A 22,785-nucleotide genomic window follows, 5' to 3' on the forward strand; every position below is an offset into this window, starting at 1 on the left:
TATGGAATCTTACAGAAGTAAGTTCAGTTTTTATTTTTATTTTCACATTTGTTTAACAATTTTCTTTGTATTTTTGTGTATATCTTGGCACATGCAGTACCTGGACATAAAGCTATTGCTCTCTTCTGGCTTTATCATTGTTTTACATCTTGAATTATCCAGGATTACTAATGAACTCATTTCACATTTACCTCATAGACTTAGTCAACTTATGGAATATGATTTGTGAATTGGGTTTTCTCATTGTGATGTTAATTCCATTATAATGTGTGTTCTTAATATTTGATGTTATGTTCTGTTTGACCAAGAGGTGATTTTAGAATATAAATAGAAATGACTATGTAACAGGAAGGAATTATTTATTATCTTTTAGTAACTAATAAAGCGATCACTATGTAGTAACTGTGATTGTGCTGTTTTAAGGTCTTATTCTTCTTTAATTTTCTTCCAGATTTTATTTACTTAATGCAGTCTGTAAATAATTAATGAAGTCATATTTTCCAATTTTCTTACTTTACTTATCACTTCATCTCCCACATCATATCTTGCCCTTTTAAACGTGTTTCAAATTTATACTTGAGCAATTTACAGCTTTTTCTTAGCATAAGTGTTTTTAAATGACTACAAAAACTATAACCAACATTTCTATAATGATATAGTTCCCAAGTGTTTTCCAAAGAAATTATTTATACTAAGGAATGTCTTATAATTTTAAAAAAATTCTATTCAAATGAGATGACTTTCATGTTTATAGCCACATTAGATATTTTTTTAAAGCAGCCATTGTTCTGACTATCGCATGATGTAATTTTGCTTTGGTCTGAGTTCTGTCATGTTCTCGTTCTGCAACATTAACTTTTTCATTAAAAATGTATTTCATGTATAGTAGGCCTACATGTTCTAAGTACTGTACATATTATTGAGTCATTTTGTTACACATATCCAATACCGTGCTGTGGGTCATTTTGACCTTGTACTAATCATTGAAGGTGATCAAAGATTGATTTTTAGCGGCAGTAATGAAGACTTATTGGAAGGTACCTGCTGTAGAATAAAATATCAATATTTCTACTCTTACTAATATTGTTAGAGTTTTCATTCTAATTTATCATCTATTAGGTCATAGACTAAATCCAATATCCAATATGGCAACCTTTTTATTAATACATTGTACATATGTAGGCCTACAAATTTGGCTGTGCCAATTTACATCTGCTGTTTAAATTTATATCATCAAAATGTTTGGCTTAGAATCATGAAAATATGTATCAGAATACTATTGTTTTTCAAAATATTATCAATCCTTGTTGTTGAAAGATTGTTAATGGATATTGTCCACTATCAGCTGTTTTTAGAATCATAAATTCTTTGCAAACTGTTTTCCTAGTTTCTTGGCTTAAATATAATTTTAGAATCTTAGAAACTCTTGGTAAACCGTTGTTTTTAGAATCTTAGACATTCTTTGTTTAAGGAGTTTTTGGATCTAAGAAATTCTTGATTAAGCGTTGTGTTTAGAATTTTAAATTTTCCTCTAATCTTAAAAATTCTTGTTTAAGAGTTGTTTTTAGAATTTTTGATATTCTTAGAATCTGTAAAATTCTTGGTTAAGATATGCTTTTTGAATCTTGTATCCTTCTGGATAGCTGTTTTTTGAATCTTAAAAGTTCTGGTCTAATGTTATCTGAATAAAGGAAGACAATGTTGAGAATTATAGACTCATTGTTGCTTCCTAAAAATTTTGACAGTTTCAAGATCTTTTTTGGCCTCTGCAGAAAGGTTTCAGCAGTAAAATGTTTTTGTCGTAAACTGTTATGAATGATTTTGTTGGTTTAAAATATGTATTTTTTTATATCATTATGTTGAACAGACATTTTTTCTCAAACTTAATTCAGATTTTTTAACAACAAAAAGTGCAAGATGTAGAAAATTGATATGAGTTGTTGTTCAGGATGTAAAAATCATTGCATTGTTCTTCAAATTAATCAGCTGTCAACTTTCAACATCTAGTGGTCAGTTGACCATAAATCCCACTTCATTTGTCCACTTGCTGAAAAGTGGACAATAGGTTTTTTCATGGAAATATTATTGAACACATAACCCTTGACCTCCCCAAATGCCCAGAAATCTTCCATATTCATCAATAAAATAACGTCCAGTTTCTACTCACGCCCTTTGTCACCAGTAAGGTCCACCAACCTTTGACCATTGGTCATCCATAAAAGACTGATTACTGACCAGCTGTCTGCAGGTTTTTTTTATAAATCATTTCATTGTTCTAGAGTGCTAGGTAGTTGAATAGGCTGAAAGCAACTCAAAACCAAAAACATTAATGTCCATTCTTTTTACTCATTTTTTTCATTAAGGATTTTTATTTGAGATCTTGTGTTAGTTTGAGGACATCACCTGTCCTGAAGCAGTATTAGCTGAGATGCAAGAGGTCAGTTTATAGTGGACAATAGATGATAATTGACCAGAAGATGACCACTTGTTGATTTTTGTTGATTTATGCTCTTCTTTCCTCTTGACACTCAGCATCCACGACTATCTGTGAGAAAATATGAAATTTATTAATAGTTTTATTAATTTAATTGTTTGATTTAGAGAATTTAGTGAGGCTGAAATTTTTGATGAGATGCCACAATTTTTTTCTCTTGTTTAGAGCACACCTGCTACTCATATCAAATTTATTTTCAAAATAGACAGTTTTATAGTATTGCATGTTTAAAATTTGATCTCACTACTTAAGTAGAAAAAATATTTTGAAAATGCTTCACTTGATAGTAAATAAGCCTGTTAAATGTTGAAGATGCCATTTTGAAAAATATGAATTTCACAAAAGTGAACCATCCAAGAGTTAATTCTTAAATACATGTAACTTGGAAGACATGATATTTTGACTCTTCAGAAGTCCAACATAAGCATCTGGTAACAGTTTGGCCGTTGTTCAAGATGGAAAGATTAGAAAGAAATCCAATCTGTGGCATAAAAGATATATTCTAAAATATATCAATAAACGGTTAGTCCTGAAATGACATTATTAGTGTCTGGTAGCAACCAGCTTTAGTAATTTGTATATCTACTTTGTAATAAATTTTTGAATGCCAAACAACATGATATATAAGCGAAAGGATGATTTGTGACATCACTATTATCTTGTACTTTCATTTATAAGACAATCAAAGAATCCTGAAATTCTAGAAAATATTCCATTATAGAGACTCTAATGTACCTTGGTCTGTATGGGCTACTGGTCTTTGTGTAAGAATTCATTGATAGATAAATAAATCTTATTTTTGAGTTGTTTTGTCTTGTGAATGTCAATTAGACTTGGTTTGTCCACCTAACAAGACAAGCTAATGATAGGTTTCAATATCACATCTCTTGAAGCGAATCATAGAATGGCTGCTGGGAGTGATCTTTGACCAATGATTGACCGTTTGGTGACCAGTGATTGACCAATGGGTTCTTTATAATCTCTGAACATCCTCAGGTCAGTATAAAGCTATCATTAGTGTTGACTAGTATTTTGACCATTCAATTAGCTAGGCAATCTGATTAAAATGAGATTACAGGATTGCTTTCTTCGTCTAGTTTTTTCTTTGTCAGCTGTCCAGTTTTTAATTACATTGCTGCAGGTTCTTTTCTTCTTCTGCTACGTGTATTTCTTGATATTTTTTTTCTTTATGAAGGTTTCTTAGTCCTTTGGCCATTTTCAATAATTTGACCTTTAGTTGTTTTGTGTTGGTGTATGAATGAAACTGAAAAACTCCATTTCTACCTTCTTGGTGAAGACTTAAATAGTTTAAGGATTGTTTGGGATTCTTACCCTAGATATTTTGAAGAATATTAGACATTTAAAGGTATTTTGTCCAAAAACAATGCATTTTTACAACATTGGCATCAGATCTGAAAGATCTTCAATTAAAATAAAACTAAGTGTATGACGTAACTAATCGCAAAATATGCTTTACCACATAGGGCCCTTTGCGATTGGTGATGTCATCAAACTCTTAGTTTAAGTGGAATTGCAGGAACCACAGACGTCTGATTTAAAAAATGGAATGGTGCAAATTGATGTCCCCGATGCCCAAAAAATTTAGAAACTTTTTTACAATCGCTTTAAGACAATGTTTTGAATATAGATTTTATATAGAGAGATCCACATTTTCCCTGACCCTCAAATTAATGATTCTTTTTCACTCTGCAAAAAGTCTATTTGACAATGATGGATTATGAAAAAAATAATTATTTTCTTATTTGAAAGATGTGTGTTAAATTCAATTTCTAAGCTTATAGTTGACACTAGTAACATAAGATTCTTTCTTAAAAATTACCTTCATCTAAATTTTACTCAAATTCTCTTGTGCTGTAAGTGTATTTAATGGCTACCATTTGAATATATGATTATTATAGTATAATAAAAGAGTAGAAAATGATACTTATGATGAACAAATTTTGAAAAGCTAATAAGTAAAGATATGAATTCATGCCATAAAAACATGTCGGATGTGATTTCATAGTCTTGATAAAAAAAAACACTATGGATTTGTGTTCAATTGGAAAAAAGATTATCTTTCAATTTCGAAGCTTGTTCACACAACCACTCTGAGTTACCATAAACTGTATGAAATTTTTGTGATTTCATCAGTTAAAACTAGGAAATCAGTCTTGAGTTGGTCTCAGCAATTCAGAGTGTCAAGAATTTAATGTTTGCCACCTATGATGAATTAGTGACCTTAGATGACATGGTGACCTCTCTCAGGACATCAGTGGTCAAGCATTATCTGGATGAATAGAAAATTGACAAATGATATTGTTATGAATTTTAACAACTGACCGGTCCAGGCAGAAATGAACAATATTTAATTCACTTGTCATCATTCAAAAATCAAACAGATAAATTTTCTTTCTGAATGAAAATTATAAATTGATAAACACTCAATGTTTACTGACCATTCATTGTGTACTGTTAAAATCTCCAAACTTCTTTGTGTGGTCATTTTCAGTAGTGACCAGACATTTTTATTGTTTCCACCTTTCTCAGGACATGGGTCAAACAAATTGTAAAAAAATTGCCATTTACACCTGCTGGGCTCACCACCCAATATTTAGGTTTGGTCATCTGTTACAAAAATCATTTGTTTTGCATGACCACAGGTCAGTTTTGACAATTTTTCCCAGGACACAAAAGTTTTCTGACTTCCAAGTGATTGATGTACTCCTTCAGTGCAAAAAATTTTGCATAGCAGTTATTCAAATTTAAAGCTTCTGGCAAAAAATATTATTTTCAGTTTTTGACATATTTTAACGAAAGAATTAGACATGAAATAGAATGCAGTTTTGAATTCTTCTATTTCTATTTGATATGTGAAAACTGGAAGTGAAATTAATTTCCAGAAAAAAAATGCATTTTTGTTCAGACTATTTGACTGAACTGAATTTGTTGTAACCAGCTTCAAATTTAAGCATTTTCTGTTTATTTAGGATAAATGATTGTCTAATGGTCTATTAGATTATATTATTTTACAATTATTTAAATTATATATTCCAACTAATTATAGATAATCTAAGTTTGTTGCACAGTTGTTCTATAATTTCACATGTTAATTATTGTTTTATCTGGTTTTGCTGATTACATTAAATATAGAAAATAGAGACAAAATAGAAAACTATGGATTTGGATATCAATAAAATTTCATCACATATTTCCTGTATATTCAAATCATTTATCTTAAAACTGTAAAAGCAAAGTATAAAATAGATGCGAATTTGTACAGGACTTTGTGTTATCAGAATATAATAAAATTAACAGAAGTCAAATTTTTAGTCAATGTACAATTTATCTTGATATCTACTTCTGAAAGTTTACAAATGCCAAAGATCAACACTATAGGTTTTATCTGTTTAAATTAAACATTCCTTAGACCATTTGTTATGTTTGATATCTGTCTCTGTCCTCTATAATTGTTTGTGGGGATTCTTGATTGGTGACTTCTGCACATTCAGAAATCCTGAAATGAACTGGAAACAGAGTAGGTGCAGACAGAATTCAAAATGGCAGAGAAAGATATAGATAGGAAAATTTTTAATGTGACATATTCTGCTTCCTTATCATTCGATTGAGTCAGAACTCTACAATCAGGCTCCATCTTAGTTACCTTCATTTTTTCAAAGGGAGTGATGCCAATAAATGGGTTAAAAATGTAAGGTCCATATGTTTTCTAATATATATTGAAAGTGTGCTATGTCAACCAGTTCATGAATATTGAATATTGAATATACTAAATCTGTTTCATATGTAATATTGATAGAATGCATTCTGAGGACAAGTTGATAGTTTATTGGGCTTCAATAAATCAGTTACTGTTGGTAGTCAATATTATTAAGAGCAATACGTTTATGATGCAATAACCACTAAGACTTTAAACCTTGTAAGCTATGCTACAGGAGAAAATTAAAATAAACCTGAAATAATAACAAATGAATGAAAACCTCAAAATATTAAAGAATTATGAAAAAAAGGGTTTGTAGACTCCATATAGCATATTGTACATATATATTTCGTCCTCAAATTTACCACTTCTAATATATTTAAATTTTATAGATACTGATTTATATAATATTATGTTCTATAAAATTGTTATATTTTGTTGCCGATTTAAATTTATTTTATACTTATTTATATAAATTTATTTTATATTTATTTATATAAATTTATTTGTATGAATTTATTTTATATTTATTTATATAAATTTATTTTATACTTATTTATATAAATTTATTTTATACTTATTTATATAAATTTATTTTATACTTATTTATATAAATTTATTTTATACTTATTTATATAAATTTATTTTATACTTATTTATATAAATTTATTTTATACTTATTTATATAAATTTATTTTATACTTATTTATATAAATTTATTTTATACTTATTTATATAAATTTATTTTATATTTATTTATATAAATTTATTTTATATTTCAGTTGAACAAGATAAAGATTTACTGGTCTGTGGAGACTGTCAAACTACATTTCCCCTGCATGACATCCTAACATTTATACGTCACAAAGTCCATCGTTGTAACAAAGAAAATATAGATGCTTTGGACGATCCAGAATTTGACCATGATAATACTGAACCAGAAAACTTGCTGGCCTGTATTGCCTCCAAACAACAGAGTATATCGGCACCGATCACACGTAAAGAATCGCTGGACACACCCTCACCACTACCATCCAATCAGACAGCAACTAAAGATGTTAATGCTTCTGAAGAAGGAGAAGATGAAGTTATGGAAGATGAGGAAGATGAAGAGAAGGTGATGGAAGAGAAATTAAAAGAAAGAGATAGAGTACCATTGAAACCTAGAGTAGTTGATGCTGAAACTAATACAGCTTTATCAGGTGAGTTCATCTTATTTTATAGACCTTGGGATTTGGAAGTGTCTTAAACAGAGGAAATCTCACATCGCAATACTATGAGGAAGGTATAAATAAGTATGTATATTGCACGTTACAATTGTTATCTTAAATCTTAACATCAGTGTCATCAATTGTCTGTATGAATCATTTGGAAATCTTTGAGGTCTGATAGCAGTGGTCCAGATCATTGAATATCAAATCAGCAGGATAATATAACATAAAGCCCATCCTAATAACATGACTATTATATATTTATATAATGGGGCGCAGACATAATTATCATAATATATTTAGTATTTTAATTGCATGGGATAGGTGAATTGTAAAATGCGTGCATATTGTAAGGTGTTCATTGATGCATTATCAAGTGTTATATACTAATATACCTCTATTATCATCCTTGGGCAATTTCATAACACGTATAGCAACTTCATGATAGTATTATTACAATAGCATGAATCAGTTCTTGAGTTCTTAAGTTGCCAGGGTTAATGATACATTTAGGACATATTATTAGTAAATTGTGTCCATGTGCTCAGTCAGGGAAATATTACCTTGATATGGGAAGATATGCTAAGTCATGACATGAAATTGAACTCAACAGCTCATGCTATTGTAATTCAATCTCTATATATCTCAGTATATAGAGTTATACTAGAGGGAGTGACCGGTCAAGTTGACTTGATTATAAAGGCAACACCTGATATTTACACCTGAATGACCACTAGATTTATCTATATCTACTGGGTTACTGGTCAGTAGTAGCTCGACTTGACCTACTAACTCATATACTGTACTAATAAAAGGACTTATCTATAGATATCTATAGGATTATTATTCAACAGTCTATTAAAAGTATCGGCCTTTAGGTCATGCAATAAAATATCAATACTTCAGGTGAAATGACTTAGATCTCCATCTTAGACCTCAATGAAGATTGCATTGGATTGAATTCGAACTTGTATATACCTTCGAGCATCCTTTAAGGTTGCAAGTTGGTCTCAATTATGACCTTGTACTATGCTCTCACGTTCTCATTTTGTGGACGTCATCTTGTTGGAGATAAGTCAAGGGTAGCGAGTAGTCATAACCAACTTTTTATGTACTGACTACATAGGTATGGTATTCATTGCACCCATAAACCAGAACGCTGAAAAAGACGAAGTTGCAAAGAAATGAAATGATGACGTAAAACTTGTACATGAGGGAAAAAAGTTTCAGGATCTTGCAATGATAGAAAAAAGTTCAACTGTTAACAGAAACCCATGTATCAAAAATATAATACTTTTTTTTTCATGTAGATATTTCCTTATTAGATAACCAGTATTAAAACAAGTCTTTTGTGTGAGTGGTCAAATAGTAAAACAACTATATCTGTTATAACATGTTTTGTAATTATTTCACTGTTCAAACCTGAAATATTTGTTCAAGTACTTGAACAAAAAGTGATTTTTTTTACCAAAATACCCAGTTTTCTTTTACCAAAATACCCAGTTTTCTTTTGAAACTGTGTTTTGATATCTGAAGTTAATTTGCTGACATTTATTTTGAAACCATTTCCAAATTGAAATCAAACTAAGAAAACTAACATATTACAGAGTGAAAGATGACAAATTATTAGGGTTAACATGAAATGTGTCTGCTAGTTAGCCTATTTAAAGATGGAATGCAATGAATTTCTCCAAAAAATAGAATATCTTAAAACTTTAACAAAAATGATTATTAGATTTAAACATTTCCAAATTGAAATCAAAACCTCAAAAAGATTCTTGATGAAAGGCATTGACATCTGTGCACTTCTCCAATAGATAGCATATCTGAAATTGGTTGTCTTTAACCAAAATTAATTATTTGTGGTCTGATGTCTTTTGTGTCTATAATTATTAGGGAAGATAAATAGGATTTAAAATGTTGTTTGTGCAACTTAAAAAGACATCAATAACAAAACTACCTTCGTTATATATTTCCAATGACTTAGTCGGTCTGTTAGAAAAATAGTTTGGTTGACATTTTTGTTGCACTTTGTAAGAAAAAAATTCACAAATGCCTTTATACATTTCCTTATTTTACAGTTTCAAATATTTATTTTTATGGCCCCAATGTCATTATATGATAAGTGAGTTAAAAAAAGCATACTTAGTATAATTATGTTTTTACATAGCTGGTTGATTTTGTTCTCAATTTTCAAAAGGGAGCAAATATGTGTTTTGAATTGTATTTACAAGAGTGATATCTGGTCAAGTCATGGACTTAAAGTTATCAGAAATGAAAAAGGAATGATGTATATAGAAGCTTTAAATGTTTTCAATATATAGTCAAATGCTAAAAACAGCTATTGAATCTCTTTATGGAAAAATGTCTTTGTTTATGTTCATTCTTCCACCTATTTGATTCCACTTTTTGAGGGTATCCAGATACTTATATAATATTTTATTGATTCTCATTTCAATGACAAGTCACCTTGAGACATATCAATCTTCTACCCAGAAGACTTTAATGCATATCCGTCTACATTATTTACATACTTTGATCAAAGGCTGTGCTGACATACCTATCAGACCATTAAGTTGAAAGGCGTTTTTATATCCTGCCCTGCACTATCTGTACCTTGTGTCAACCTGTATTTTACTGACGCCTTGTCCTTAACAACTGTTAAATAGAGGCTTACTAACCTGCCTTATGTAAATTAACTACCCTTTTAAAATAGTACTTTTTTTTAACTGTCAGTGACCTATCTAAACTTCAATTTACACAACTTGCTAGGGCTAAACATTTTATGCTGTTTAAAAAGATCAATTTATTTGTCAAGAATGCTTCAAATTTTATAACTAAATAGGTTATAAGATCTTCTAGAAGAATTATATTTCAACTCCCTTTCATGAAAAAAAAGGACACCTACTTTGAAAAGGCATTAATTTCTATAAATTTGGGTTTTTACTTTGTAGACATAATCTTGATTCTGGGACAATTCACTTGTTCCCACATCACTGTTCAGTGTTTCCTTTAGGGAAATCCAATTGGCAATAAATTTATTATTTATCAAATATTGGATAGAAAAATTTAATGTCATTTTGTTGTTGTCAAAATTTGGTAGTTAATATCGTGAAGATGATAAATTAATGATCTGACCGTTTCTTTTATGTGACTTATTTGTACCGTATATTTTGCATTCTGAATTTGCATCAATCATTATATAAGAATGATGCATTATTTGTCTATTTTCTGTCTCTGAATGATGGATGGTAAATGCACATGATGTTAATCTGATATATTTGATTACTACAGCCACATTTTTAATGTCTTCTAATAAAAAAGGTTGGGTTGTTTTTGAAAAATAGAGAAAGAGCAACTTCATTGTAAATTTAAAGAGATACAGTCATCTAAAGTTTTGTTTTATACCAGCTGATAAAAGTTCAATTTCAAGAATTCCATAACACTTTTCTAAATTAAAATCAAACACTCAGTTCAGTTGCAATTCAATAAATGTATATTGTGCAAATTAGAACTTCTAGAGAGATAACATCTAGGAAAGAATCATTGTCTAAATTGGCATTGTAATTTTTGTTTTATCATAGGAGAACTGGATGTTGGATTTTTATTTTACAATGTGTCATGATAGGTTGAAATTGAGAATATCAATGGGTAAAGAAATATTTATATGACTATTTCACTTTCATGCAAAAAAAAAAAACAACCTCTTTAATGAGATAAATGATAAAGGGTAGCCATTATATATGATCTGTTTTAATTTGCTACTGAATTATCAATGTGCTTTGTGTGTTTTTTAACACAATAGTTAAAATTGTTTGAAATTTCACAAAAAAAAGTGAAGGTATATATCTTGTGGATTTGGCATGTGAATATGGCATGATTTATTTTGTCTTTACTGCTGTACCTAAAACACTTTAATGTTATGTGTCAGCCCATGTACAAAAGACATCTTTGAATAGAGTTTAATTACTCTAGAGCTTGTTTAAGAACACTTTATTACCTCTATTCTTTGTCCACTAAGCTCTGTAATTGTGTAAGAAAAAAGCATGTCTTGGCAATGCATGATTGCCCTCTCTAGCTATTGCCGAACAGGGCGAGTGTCTACTTTTGTCATCGAACTTAAGGCCAGTCTTTTCTCACACTTGTGTCGACCAATGAAATGTAAAAAGTGGAGTCATATATTTTGTGCTTGTTGAATACTGGTCTACACCTGCGTATTGAAAATAAATCCAGCTGGCAACCACATATTACCCTGTCTCACTTTGCTTTTTACATCATCATTTTCTTAAACGCCTCATGACTACTTCTTTTCTTACACTTTTATATATTTGTATAGAAAATAAGACCCCTTCTTCAAATTTGGCTTCGTCCAGTTGACACCACTTTTGTTTGCTATTTAATAAGGAATGTCAAAGGTTGATCTTCCCCTTCTCATATGATGGGAATTGTAGAAAATCTCCTTCAAGCAAATTGAGAAGTTCATCTTTTACAGTAGATAATTGGTTGAGTTACTATACCCTCCTGGTTTGACAGGCTCGGTTTAACCTTATTTCATCAACTTGTGGTTTTAAATCTCTTATTTCCTGTTCAGTCATTGGAATGGTCCAAAATGAATTTTTGATGATGATGGTCTCGTTGTGCCAGCTGGGGAGTTGGTAATAAACTTTATTCCAGTTGTCTTGATAAATACTATTGTTTTAATGATTTCATTGGCATATTTTAAATTTTCAAAATGTAGTGATGCAAAGAAAATGAATTATGAATTTTTATACTTTTTCTGGGATTTGGTTTGAACTAAGAAGTATGCAATGAGGGAATTTTTGCCACTTTAACAGCTATTTCATTTATCTTTTTAATTTCTACCATTAAGGGACCTTAAAAGTGTGCAACCTGTATTAGACAGAGCCATGGCTTATTGTCCCATCCAAACAACTAGATGCTCTTTCCATATTAGCCTTTCACACCCTCATCACAGGCAGGTGGAAACTTAAAAAAAAAAATATAATATAAAGATGTTATCTTGACCTAAGCTGGGGATTGAAACCACTCTGACTGAGTGGGCCAGTGTGTAACTCACTGAGCCTCTTATTTCTCCAAGGTATGACTATGAGGAATAAGAAAGCATGTATTTCATTGTACAGCATATTAGCTTTAAGTACGCTAGAGTTTTCACGTTGACTATTGATTTAGTAGGTGACACGGAGAAGCAGCAATTAGAACGACCTTTTATTAATCAATTGTTTCAAATTAGACATTGATCCTAGAAGTTTGGAGTGTTCTTGTTAGATCTTAGCTTTAATTGGACAAGCAATATACATTACTAGACGCTCAATAACTATTGCACATTCGTTTAAATGTGACTACATAGGCACAAAAAATTGATTGACAGTGATAAATTTCATAATCTTTACATTTGACCTTAAACACAAGAGTCGCATTTTCCAAAATATGTCAAAATTAAGCCTGGAGGCTGGTTACATTAAGTGTCAATATTTTTATATATATTAGGTTTTGGGTTATTGGCCTGGTGAAATACAGGTTGATATGGGTGTAGATTGGACTTTATAATTGTATTTTATCTTGTATATTGTATTTAGTTGCCATGTTGATATTAAACATCGAGAAATGAGAATGCGATGTGCCAGACTTCCAGTCAATTAGTAAGAAAGCAGGGAAGTCGAATGATGTAATGAATTTATAAGTGAGTGTTTTTACCTCGCACTGTGAAGAGTATTTATTCAGATAGTTGCCACATTACCGCTCTATTTTAGCCAACAAACATGAACCCAGTGATATCAAATTGCCTGCTGTAAACTCTATAATAGATCTACAGTATATGAGAAAAAGCAATTAAAAATGTCATATGTTTTAAAAGAGTAGAGTATGAAACAATAGCCTGTCACAAACAATATAAAAAAAAATCTGTAAATGAGGGGGATGCTAAATTAAATAGAAAAAAAACGCAATTAATTTTGACTGATTGGAGTGATTACTTCCTACGTTAAAATAAAATTTTCTTTCAATGATAGTTTATTACCTAGCTAATATTTATAATAGTGGTTGCCTAGCTATATTCATGTCAATGCCCAGGACTTTTTGACACTGGCCAAGCAGAAAAATCTTTTTAATATGTCAAACCAAATGACCTAATGATCGTGTCATGTTACAAGTAGACTGAATGTATTTTATAACTGAAAGAGAGACAAGGCTGAACATAGAGTTTGAAGGGAAATAACCAGACCTTTTTACTTATTTTGCGGAATCTTTAGTTGCTTAAAAAAAAGAAACGATCAAATGGATGTTTTTGGAAAAATTTAAAGATCTTCATTGAAAACAAAAAGTGTTTACCTAATTTAATAATTAATTTAATAATTAATTAAATAATTATTTAATAAAATTATTTCTAACCTGTATCAAAGTAAACAATACACTGAATAAGACATCAGGTATGTGGACTCTCTGAAAGCTGAGATGACTTTCTTGGTGATATGAGGTGTACTAAAGATCAACCATGTCTAGATTTCATATTTTGTATAACAATTACGAGGATTTGGTTCTTGTCTGTATATTTTCGCCTCATTGATATTTGATATCTCTAAAATACTTTAGAAATGGGACAAAATATTCTGAGGTTCCCCTTTAACTGAGATAACCTATAGAAGGACAAACAAGAAATTAGATTAAGGACACTGTGGGTTAGATAAACTATGACCTGTGTAATAGGTAACAGTTTTATCTATCTTCAAAACATGCTCTTATCCAAAAAGTTCACAATGACCTGAACTGACCTTAATACCTGCAGTGGGCGAAGGACACATACCTGTAACTTAGTCTGTTCAAATTACAGTTGTATCCAAATGCATTAACACTCACAGCAAACCAAACTAAAAAACAAATAAAACCTAAATTGACTTTTAAATTAACAGTACTTTTCATGTAAATACTTTTACCAACAGCATTTTTCATAGTTAGATTAATCTCTACTTCATTTAGTCTGTTGATTTAGGCACTTTGGACATTTTTATTTCTGTGTATTTATTAGTTAAACTTATTTGTTTTGGTCTTTCATGGACTACATGTCTGTCCCTTCTAATTTCTATCATTTCAAGGAAAACATTTTCAATTTTCCTACTTCCTAACATGGTTAACTATGAAAGGATTTCTATATTTGTACATGAAAGTGCAATTTGTGTTCATTTTCACGAAATAATAATCATAATACAGGATAATCTACAAAGCTTATGGCTTAGAAGGATTTCACCTCACTGAGCAATAAGTCATATTCAACTCTTAAAATATAGCAAAAACCTTATATATTACCACTATCCTTACACCTTTACATTTTGTATTCATAACAAATGACTGTACTAAGTGTTATTGTAGAAAAGTCTTTATATGTGTAAAGTGGACAGTCTTTGATGTCACAAAGTCATCCATCAAAATTTATGTCATTGGTCACACTAACTTGATAGCTGGCCATTTAAACCTTTATCTGGTCCATAAGTACTGGCTCTAGGCTAGTTAGGTCATCTATATTTGACCACAAAAGATTTATGGGTGGCCGAAAAAAAAATATAATGTACAGGTTGAACTGAATAAGGTATAATTTGGGCTAAAATTAGACACTAATATTCATAACTTGACCTTAGACAGATTCAGATTTTCAGAAACACACTTTTTCTAAGATACTTTTACTTTTATATAATAAGTAACAAGATATAGGCAATACAAAATACTATATGTTTGTATGTATTTATTGTGATACATGATGACTATGTATTTTGAGAATACTTTATGTGATACATGATTACATACATGTATTTATTGAAATACATAATAATAATGTATTAATAATGTATTTTGATAATACTGTATGTGATACATAATCATAAACATGTATTTATTGTGATACATGATGAGTGTATTTTGAAAATACTTTATGTGATACATGATTACATACATGTATTTATTACAATACAAATAACAATGTATTTTGAAAATACTATATTATGTGAAACATGATTACAAATTACAATGTATTTTCAAAGATAATCTAAATGATACAATATGTGTCCATTAATTATTACACATGAACATAATAAAACTGTATTATGAGACATACTATATCTGATACATGATTACAATTGTATTCTGATCTTGAAATATATTGTAATTGATAATCTTAATATTAAGTATAAGATAAATATGACGAGACATTTCTAAATAAACACCAGCTAAAATAACATTTTTTATTACCAGTTGATAAATAAAACATTATTATTTCTACCATCTTCATATTCACATAGTAATATACCTGATCTTATTTGAATCATGACAGATTTTATCTTGAAAATCGGCAATAATAATCTAAAAGATCCAGGATTCAATGTAACATGTGAACCAAAATCACTCCCCTTTTACAATCCAATTTGATTAGCCAAAATATAAAATTTATCATGATGAAATAAAATCAGAATGTATATTCTTCATAAAACTGTTTACCAAATCTAGATATTTTAGCTAATTCATGATGGTCTCAGTTAGATCTTTATTTTAGAAATAGTTAACAATATTAACAATATCATCATTTTATGATTATAATTGTTAATATATTTAATCAATAATATATTGTTAGCTTATGTATTCAACTTCAACATTTACAGCTAAATTTGACCAAGCTTTGATCAGTCTGAGATAACTAAATTTGTGTTTATGGCTATTTTATCAGATTTTAGAAGCAGATAACTCGGTATGCCAAGTTATACCAAGAGATAAGTTCTTTTTAGGTTATGTAATATCTGTGTGATGAAGTAAATATCAGAAACTATTGTATTTTATTTAATGATGAATGCTCACAGCGTGAACTGTTTCTTATTTTAAAACTAAGTCTGGAATTAACAGGTAGACCAGACCAGACCAGTGGTTTAAATATTACAGCTTCCAGACCACACATGTTTTAACCAGTTCACTATTTGGCCTAGTTCACCTTGGTTTGAGGGTTATTTTTAACTTGACTTACCAGAAAAGTCATTACTGTATAGTCTAATAAGTAAAGATATTTGCAGCCTAGTTAGTTCAGTGCAGCACTTGAGTTGATGAGGCCACACAGTTGTCAGAAGATATAGCTTCATGTCCATAGCATCACTGCCTCTTTGGCTCAAGTTCAAGACTTCAGTCTGAGACTGAGACCAATCAACATTTTTTAGGGTGAAGTTAGAGAGGAAAATGTCTGCTGCCATTATTTTGTATTTCTACACACAGTTGTATGAAAGAGTACATCATTCCTACTCAAGTTACCAACTGAAATTTGAAAGTCAGAAAGAAATGCTCGTTCTGTGCTCATAAACTATATTATATTATTACATCTGGAATGATTTGAAAGTGGAAGAAAACAATCAAAGATATTCTTGTAAACTGAAACGGTTACATATTCACATCAGAGAGTGGTACATGTTGTATTTACTGTACTAAAATTACAGATAATAGTTAAAACATGTTGTAAAACCATACAGGTATCTTAAGGATTTTTCGTTCAGCCAGATTTGTCTCTAAGGTGCAGAATGGTAGAGTTTAACTCCTTCTTCTGGGATTATTTTGGGGATCATACAAACACCTTTCAAATAAAAAAGAAAATATCTACCATACAGCCATAATTTGTTTTTTCTGACAAGTGGTCACTAAACCAAAATTTGATTTGTCTGACAGGTCAATGAACAACAATTTGTTTCAAGTGGTCAATAAACCACAGTTTATTCTGTCTGATAAGTGGTCACTAAACCACAATTTGATTTGTCTGACAGGTCAATGAACCACAATATGTGTCATGTGGTCAATAAACCACAATTTGTTTTGTCTGACAAGTGGTCAATAAACCACATTCTTAATTTGTCTGACAGGTCGATAAACCACAATTTGATTCATCTGACAAGAGATCATTTAAGCACAATTGGTTTTGTTTGATATGAGTTACCTCTGAAATTTACAGAACACTAAAACATCTTGTATAGCAGAAAGGCTCCTTACCACAAGTCATTTTGGCTTGAGTCTCACAGACTGTCTGTCTGCCTAGTACCATATACAACATGTGTATAACTTTCTAATATGCTATTGTAAAAAAATGTTAGTTCAGTTTAAAGAAAGCTGAAGGATAAGTACAAAAATCAATGCCAGAGAAATGCCCTTTTCTTTGTGATTGTGTCCGTGGCCATTTTCTTTTCTAATTAATATTGATTAATGTTTTCTCATTACTTAACGTATTACTATTTCTGCTTTTAAAGTTTCATATAACTCTAGCAGTTAAAGTCATCATGGCGTCTTATGTTTGATTATGTCTTCTGTTAAGGCCATTAGAAGTTATTTTGCAGACATATATTTTAGCTGAAAGGTTGGGTTATTTATTACTCTATGTGTCCATAAAGAGAGGCTTTGAAGTGACAGTTAGCTGGGGCATTTCAGGACATTTTGGTCCAAACTAGTTATTACTTTTGTATTACTAAACCACTACTGTTAAAATAGTTTGACATAAATTACTAGCTTTTATAAATGCTTAAAGCAACCATGTCAGATAAATGACCGTTTTGTTTAAGAAAAAAATCAGAAATAAATGGTTTTGTTTGACTTCTCTAAAATAAATTAAGATACAGAAAGTATTCAATTTGACTGTATTCTATTAGGAAAAGCGTTGCAGATTTCCAAATCAAGCTTAGGGTTCTTTTTGTTTGAAATGGCTTGTGACTTTGAAATTTGACCCCCAAATTATACAACTGAAAGGCCTTTTCTTTTTTTGCTTGGTTGCCTGATTAAATAACACACTAGTTATGTGGTATATACCCTGACCTATAGATTGAGTAGAGGTGACCTGGTCAAAAAATCTCTACTTTCTTGTAGATAATAAAAACTAAAGGCTATTTACTAGAATAACTGTAACCATTTACTATGAATAACTAGTAGGTCAGTACTGTAAAGTACAATATGATGTTTTGCCAAGTTTTTTCTGTTTATTAATTATTTAGTCTAATTGTCTTTTCATTTCATTCCAAATTATAAAAAACCCTAATATTTGCATCTACAAGGGACTTGAAATTTGAAATTCTAAACATTATAAATAGCAGTATTATTAAAATGATTCTGGATGATCAGCGTTGAAACCTAAACAGAATAGGTTATAATTGGGGTAGAGTAATAGAAAGTTTAAGAATCACAAAATTGTGTCTTTTATGAGGCGTAAAATAATTATAGTGTAATAATTTGTTGCAGAAAATGTACAATATTTACATCTCTATTTTACCATTCTCCATTTTCCAGTCAGCTGCTTTTGAAGTTTTAAAAGTGTACACCTCTTCTTGGAAATTATCATTTAATTTAGTTAGGCAAAGCCTGTGGTGGTATTCATTACATCTGAGCTCACTTAAAGTATATTACTTGGCTAAATATATTTTCTCATTATCCTAAGATTGTAGATACAATATTTCAAGTAGATTAAGTGTTGGCTGAAAAGTATGGTATGTAAATTGTAATAAGGGAGAGGTAGAGAGAACATTTCAAGTACCAGTACTACTGATTACCAGTATTAATGTTATGGCACTGGCATTGGTTAGACTAAAGTACCAAAAATCTCAGACAGTCTATTTCCAGACTTTTTTATCTTTTGTTGAAATTTACTGATACCAAGAAATATGTGTCTGGCACAAAGTGAGAAAATATAGCTACTAGCTGCCTGTTATATCTATCAGTTTAAAAAAGACTGGTGGCATATCTCATAACCCTCAAGCCCTCTTAGATAATTCTCTTATAATTTACTTTAATTTCATTTCATTTTGAACAAAGAATATAATGTGAGTTTTAGAGGCAATGTTTTGATTATATTGTATGTCTTGAACGAGGCCGAAGCTAATCATGATATAAGATTTTACTGTTAATAATATTGGCCCATAGTGACATGGTAATATGAATTATCAACGACATAATTTGTTGGATTCATTTTGGTTTCAAACCATTGCTCAATGTAGTAGTTTTCAATTAGTATGGGACTATCTATGTTTGATTTTAGATAACTTGTAATGGTTTGAAATGTATAGAATGGGAACAAGATCTTTCCAAACAATTTCATATTTTAATGTTATGCATTATTCTTCAGTTTGTTAAGATTATTTAATATTCAAATACTAGCATCAAAAGTAACTATACATTAACTGTGCCTCTTTTTTTTATCTTTTCAGAGCCAACTAAAGTCATATGTGATACCTGTAAAGCACCATTTAATTCAGCTTGGAAACTTGTTCAGCATGCACAAAAGGAACATGGAATCAAGATCTTCACTTTACCCATGAGACCAGACCTATCTACTCCTTCACCTCGTCTCAACCTAGAGCAACGAACACCACCAACATCTGGACATGAGTCACCGTTTACTCACCCTCCTCATATATTCCCTCAGTTCAGAATGCCAATGGATCGACCCAACTCACATGGAGCTATCAGCCCTTTTAGCCGTCCACCAGGATTAGATTTTCTGGACATGAATGATCCCTTTCAATTGCGTCATAGATTGGGTATGCATCATAGTCCTTTCGGGCCGACCAGCCCTTTTGGTGGACAAAGACCTTTGTCTCTTGAAGATTTTTACTCAAAAAGATTGCAGCAGTTGGCATCAACAACAGGCTCACCCCCAGGACCCAATCAGACTCCACCTAGACCTCCTTACTCCCCATCGGCAGCACCTAGAGATCTAAGAGATTTTCGTGAAATCAGAGAATCCAGGGAGTCTAGAGAATCAAGAGACTCCAATCCACCACCTCATATACCAGTGACAAGCTCAACTCATGAAATGTCTTCAGAATCAGGATCAAATATGTCTCCAAAACTTAAATCATGTGAGTTTTGTGGAAAGTCTTTTCGCTTTCCAAGCAACCTCATTGTACATCGACGATCACATACAGGGGAGAAACCATTCAAATGTCCTCTGTGCCCTCATGCATGTACACAGCAGAGTAAATTAAAACGCCACATGAAGACTCACTTGAACAACAAATCACCCATGTCAGCTAACTCACATGGATCTAATCCATCTACGTGTTCTGACGGTAGTATACCATCTACTAGTAGTACTCCAGATAATAATAGTATTATTATGAGCAAACTAGGAGAAGCTGGATACAATCTAGATGAAGAAGATGATGATGAAGAAGAAGACGAAATGGACGAGGAAGAGGAAGAAGAGATGGAGGACGAAAGAGAAGAAAATGAGGTGTATGGTAGCTACAATGATGATTCAAAATATATCAAAAATGGTGAAGCTCATGAAACGGAGCTTAAAAAGCTGGAGAACAAACCTGAGTACGGTAATGAACTGAATGGAGACCATGATAGAGATGTGAAGACTCCAAGATCTCGCTCTGATTCAGGAACACCAGACAAACCAAGCTTACTAAGTGAAGTCATGGTACAGTCTGGTCTCAGTAATATTTCTTCATACAGTGATGCTTTTCAACAAGCTTTGAAAGAGAATAGCATGCACAAAGAGCATCAACCAGAACAACCTAAAGAGAACCATGAGAAGGATGAGAAAAAGGATATTAAACCAAGGAGTTCACCAACTGGATCGGTGGAGAGTAGGAGTAAGGAGAATATAAAAATAGAAGAACATAGATCTCCTAATTTACTCATGCCTCATCATCCAAACCACTTATTTGGTCATCCTGATAAATTTAATTCTGTCAAGAGGGAGCCCAATGAACCACCTCATAATAGTATGGATGCCACCATTTTTTCAAGATATTGGTATCCAGCTGGTCCTGGGGGTCCACTCAGGGATTTCTATTCAAGCTTCTCTCCACCGTTTGGCGTCAATCATGATTTTCGACGTGAGCCACACCTAAATGGCTTTGGCTTGGCAGCATCTCAAGATAGTGCCTTGAAATCAGTAGGTTTGCCGAAACCTGGACCCAGTGTATCACACTCACCATCAAATGGACCATCACCTATACCTCGTAAGTCATTACGTAATGATACATGTGAGTATTGTGGTAAAATATTCAGGAATTGTAGTAACCTGACTGTTCATAGGAGAAGTCATACAGGAGAAAAGCCATACAAGTGTGAACTATGTAATTATGCATGTGCGCAGTCGAGTAAGTTAACTCGACACAAGCGCACACATGGTCGTATGGGAAAGGATGTTTATCGCTGCAAGTTTTGTGCAATGCCCTTCTCAGTTGCCAGCACCTTAGAAAAACACATGCGAAAGTGTGTTGATAATCGACAAGCCCGGTTGCTTCATGAAGCAGATACGGACACCAATAGCACAACAGCTTCTAATCATTGAATATTGCTCAGTTTTTCAATTTCACACATTTATTAATATTGTTGACTTGTGTCTAAAATTGTTGGGATTTTTTATTAATTTTTTCTTGTGTTTTGACTATGATGAAGAAAATCGTTAGTCAAAGTTGTTGTGAAGAACTTGCAAAATATGCTATTAATACTCAAAATATGCAGTAACTGTAAAAGGACATGTTGGAGAAGGGATTGTGAGTGGCTTATGCATATTAACATTTATAGTAATGTGAGTGAAGGATAACTTTGAGGAATCTCCACACTTTGTTTGGAACCACATAGACAGCATTTGTTATTTACATGCTGCTTAGAATTTTGCAAGAAATTATGTTACTAACACAACCTCATTGAAGGTTTTATGGAAAAAAAATTGTTAATGATTTTTCCCCCATTTTAAATAGTAATTTGTACATTTCACCAAATGTATTGGTGTACAGGGTTGTTAACTTTTATTATAATTATTATTATTAATGATAACCTCTTGTTAACTAACAAATTTTTATCATCTTCACTTGTAATAGATGAGATGACTCAATTTTTATTGGTGCAGATTACTCAGATTCACTGTTATATTTTTATGGAGGGCAAGTGTTTGATAATTCGTAGCAAATCTTGATTAAGATGGCAATGATTTTATCCATGTTTAACTATAGAAATAACACTGAGATAATCTGCTCCATAAAAAGAATTGAGAAATTTTTACTATTCCAGCGTTTTATCAATTTTAGTGCTAGATTTTTTTTTTTCTTGGTGGTGCCATGACCGATTTTTGGGTAAATATTTTCGTTGACCTAGCATTGATTAGTGCATTTTATCCAAACAAATTTTCTGTATATTATTGAATGTAACCTTTGTGCTTATTGTCTTGTGTTGTTTTGTTAAGAGTTATTTTAAAACCCAATCAATGAAGCTTCTCAGAAGCCAGAAAACAATTTGGGGAAGTGTTAGTGTTTTGTGATTGTAAATATAATTTGTGCTGTCAACCAAAATTATAAATACTATATATACATATATCATTTTGCTTTGTC

General features: G+C 31.2%; 1 protein-coding gene across 1 annotated transcript; it reads left to right on the forward strand.

Moving 5' to 3' along the window:
- Nucleotides 1-19,658: 19,658 nt before the first annotated feature.
- LOTGIDRAFT_139415 (hypothetical protein) lies at nucleotides 19,659-21,746 on the forward strand (the record flags this gene model as incomplete). Its single annotated transcript, XM_009049432.1, has 3 exons — nucleotides 19,659-19,828; nucleotides 20,237-20,494; nucleotides 21,248-21,746. Coding segments are annotated over 3 exons (927 nt in total), but the record flags the coding sequence as incomplete, so codon positions are not given.
- Between the last annotated feature and the right edge of the window lie 1,039 nt (nucleotides 21,747-22,785).

This window comes from Lottia gigantea (genome assembly GCF_000327385.1).
Source record: "Lottia gigantea unplaced genomic scaffold LOTGIsca_136, whole genome shotgun sequence".
Taxonomy (NCBI): Eukaryota; Metazoa; Mollusca; class Gastropoda; family Lottiidae; genus Lottia; species Lottia gigantea.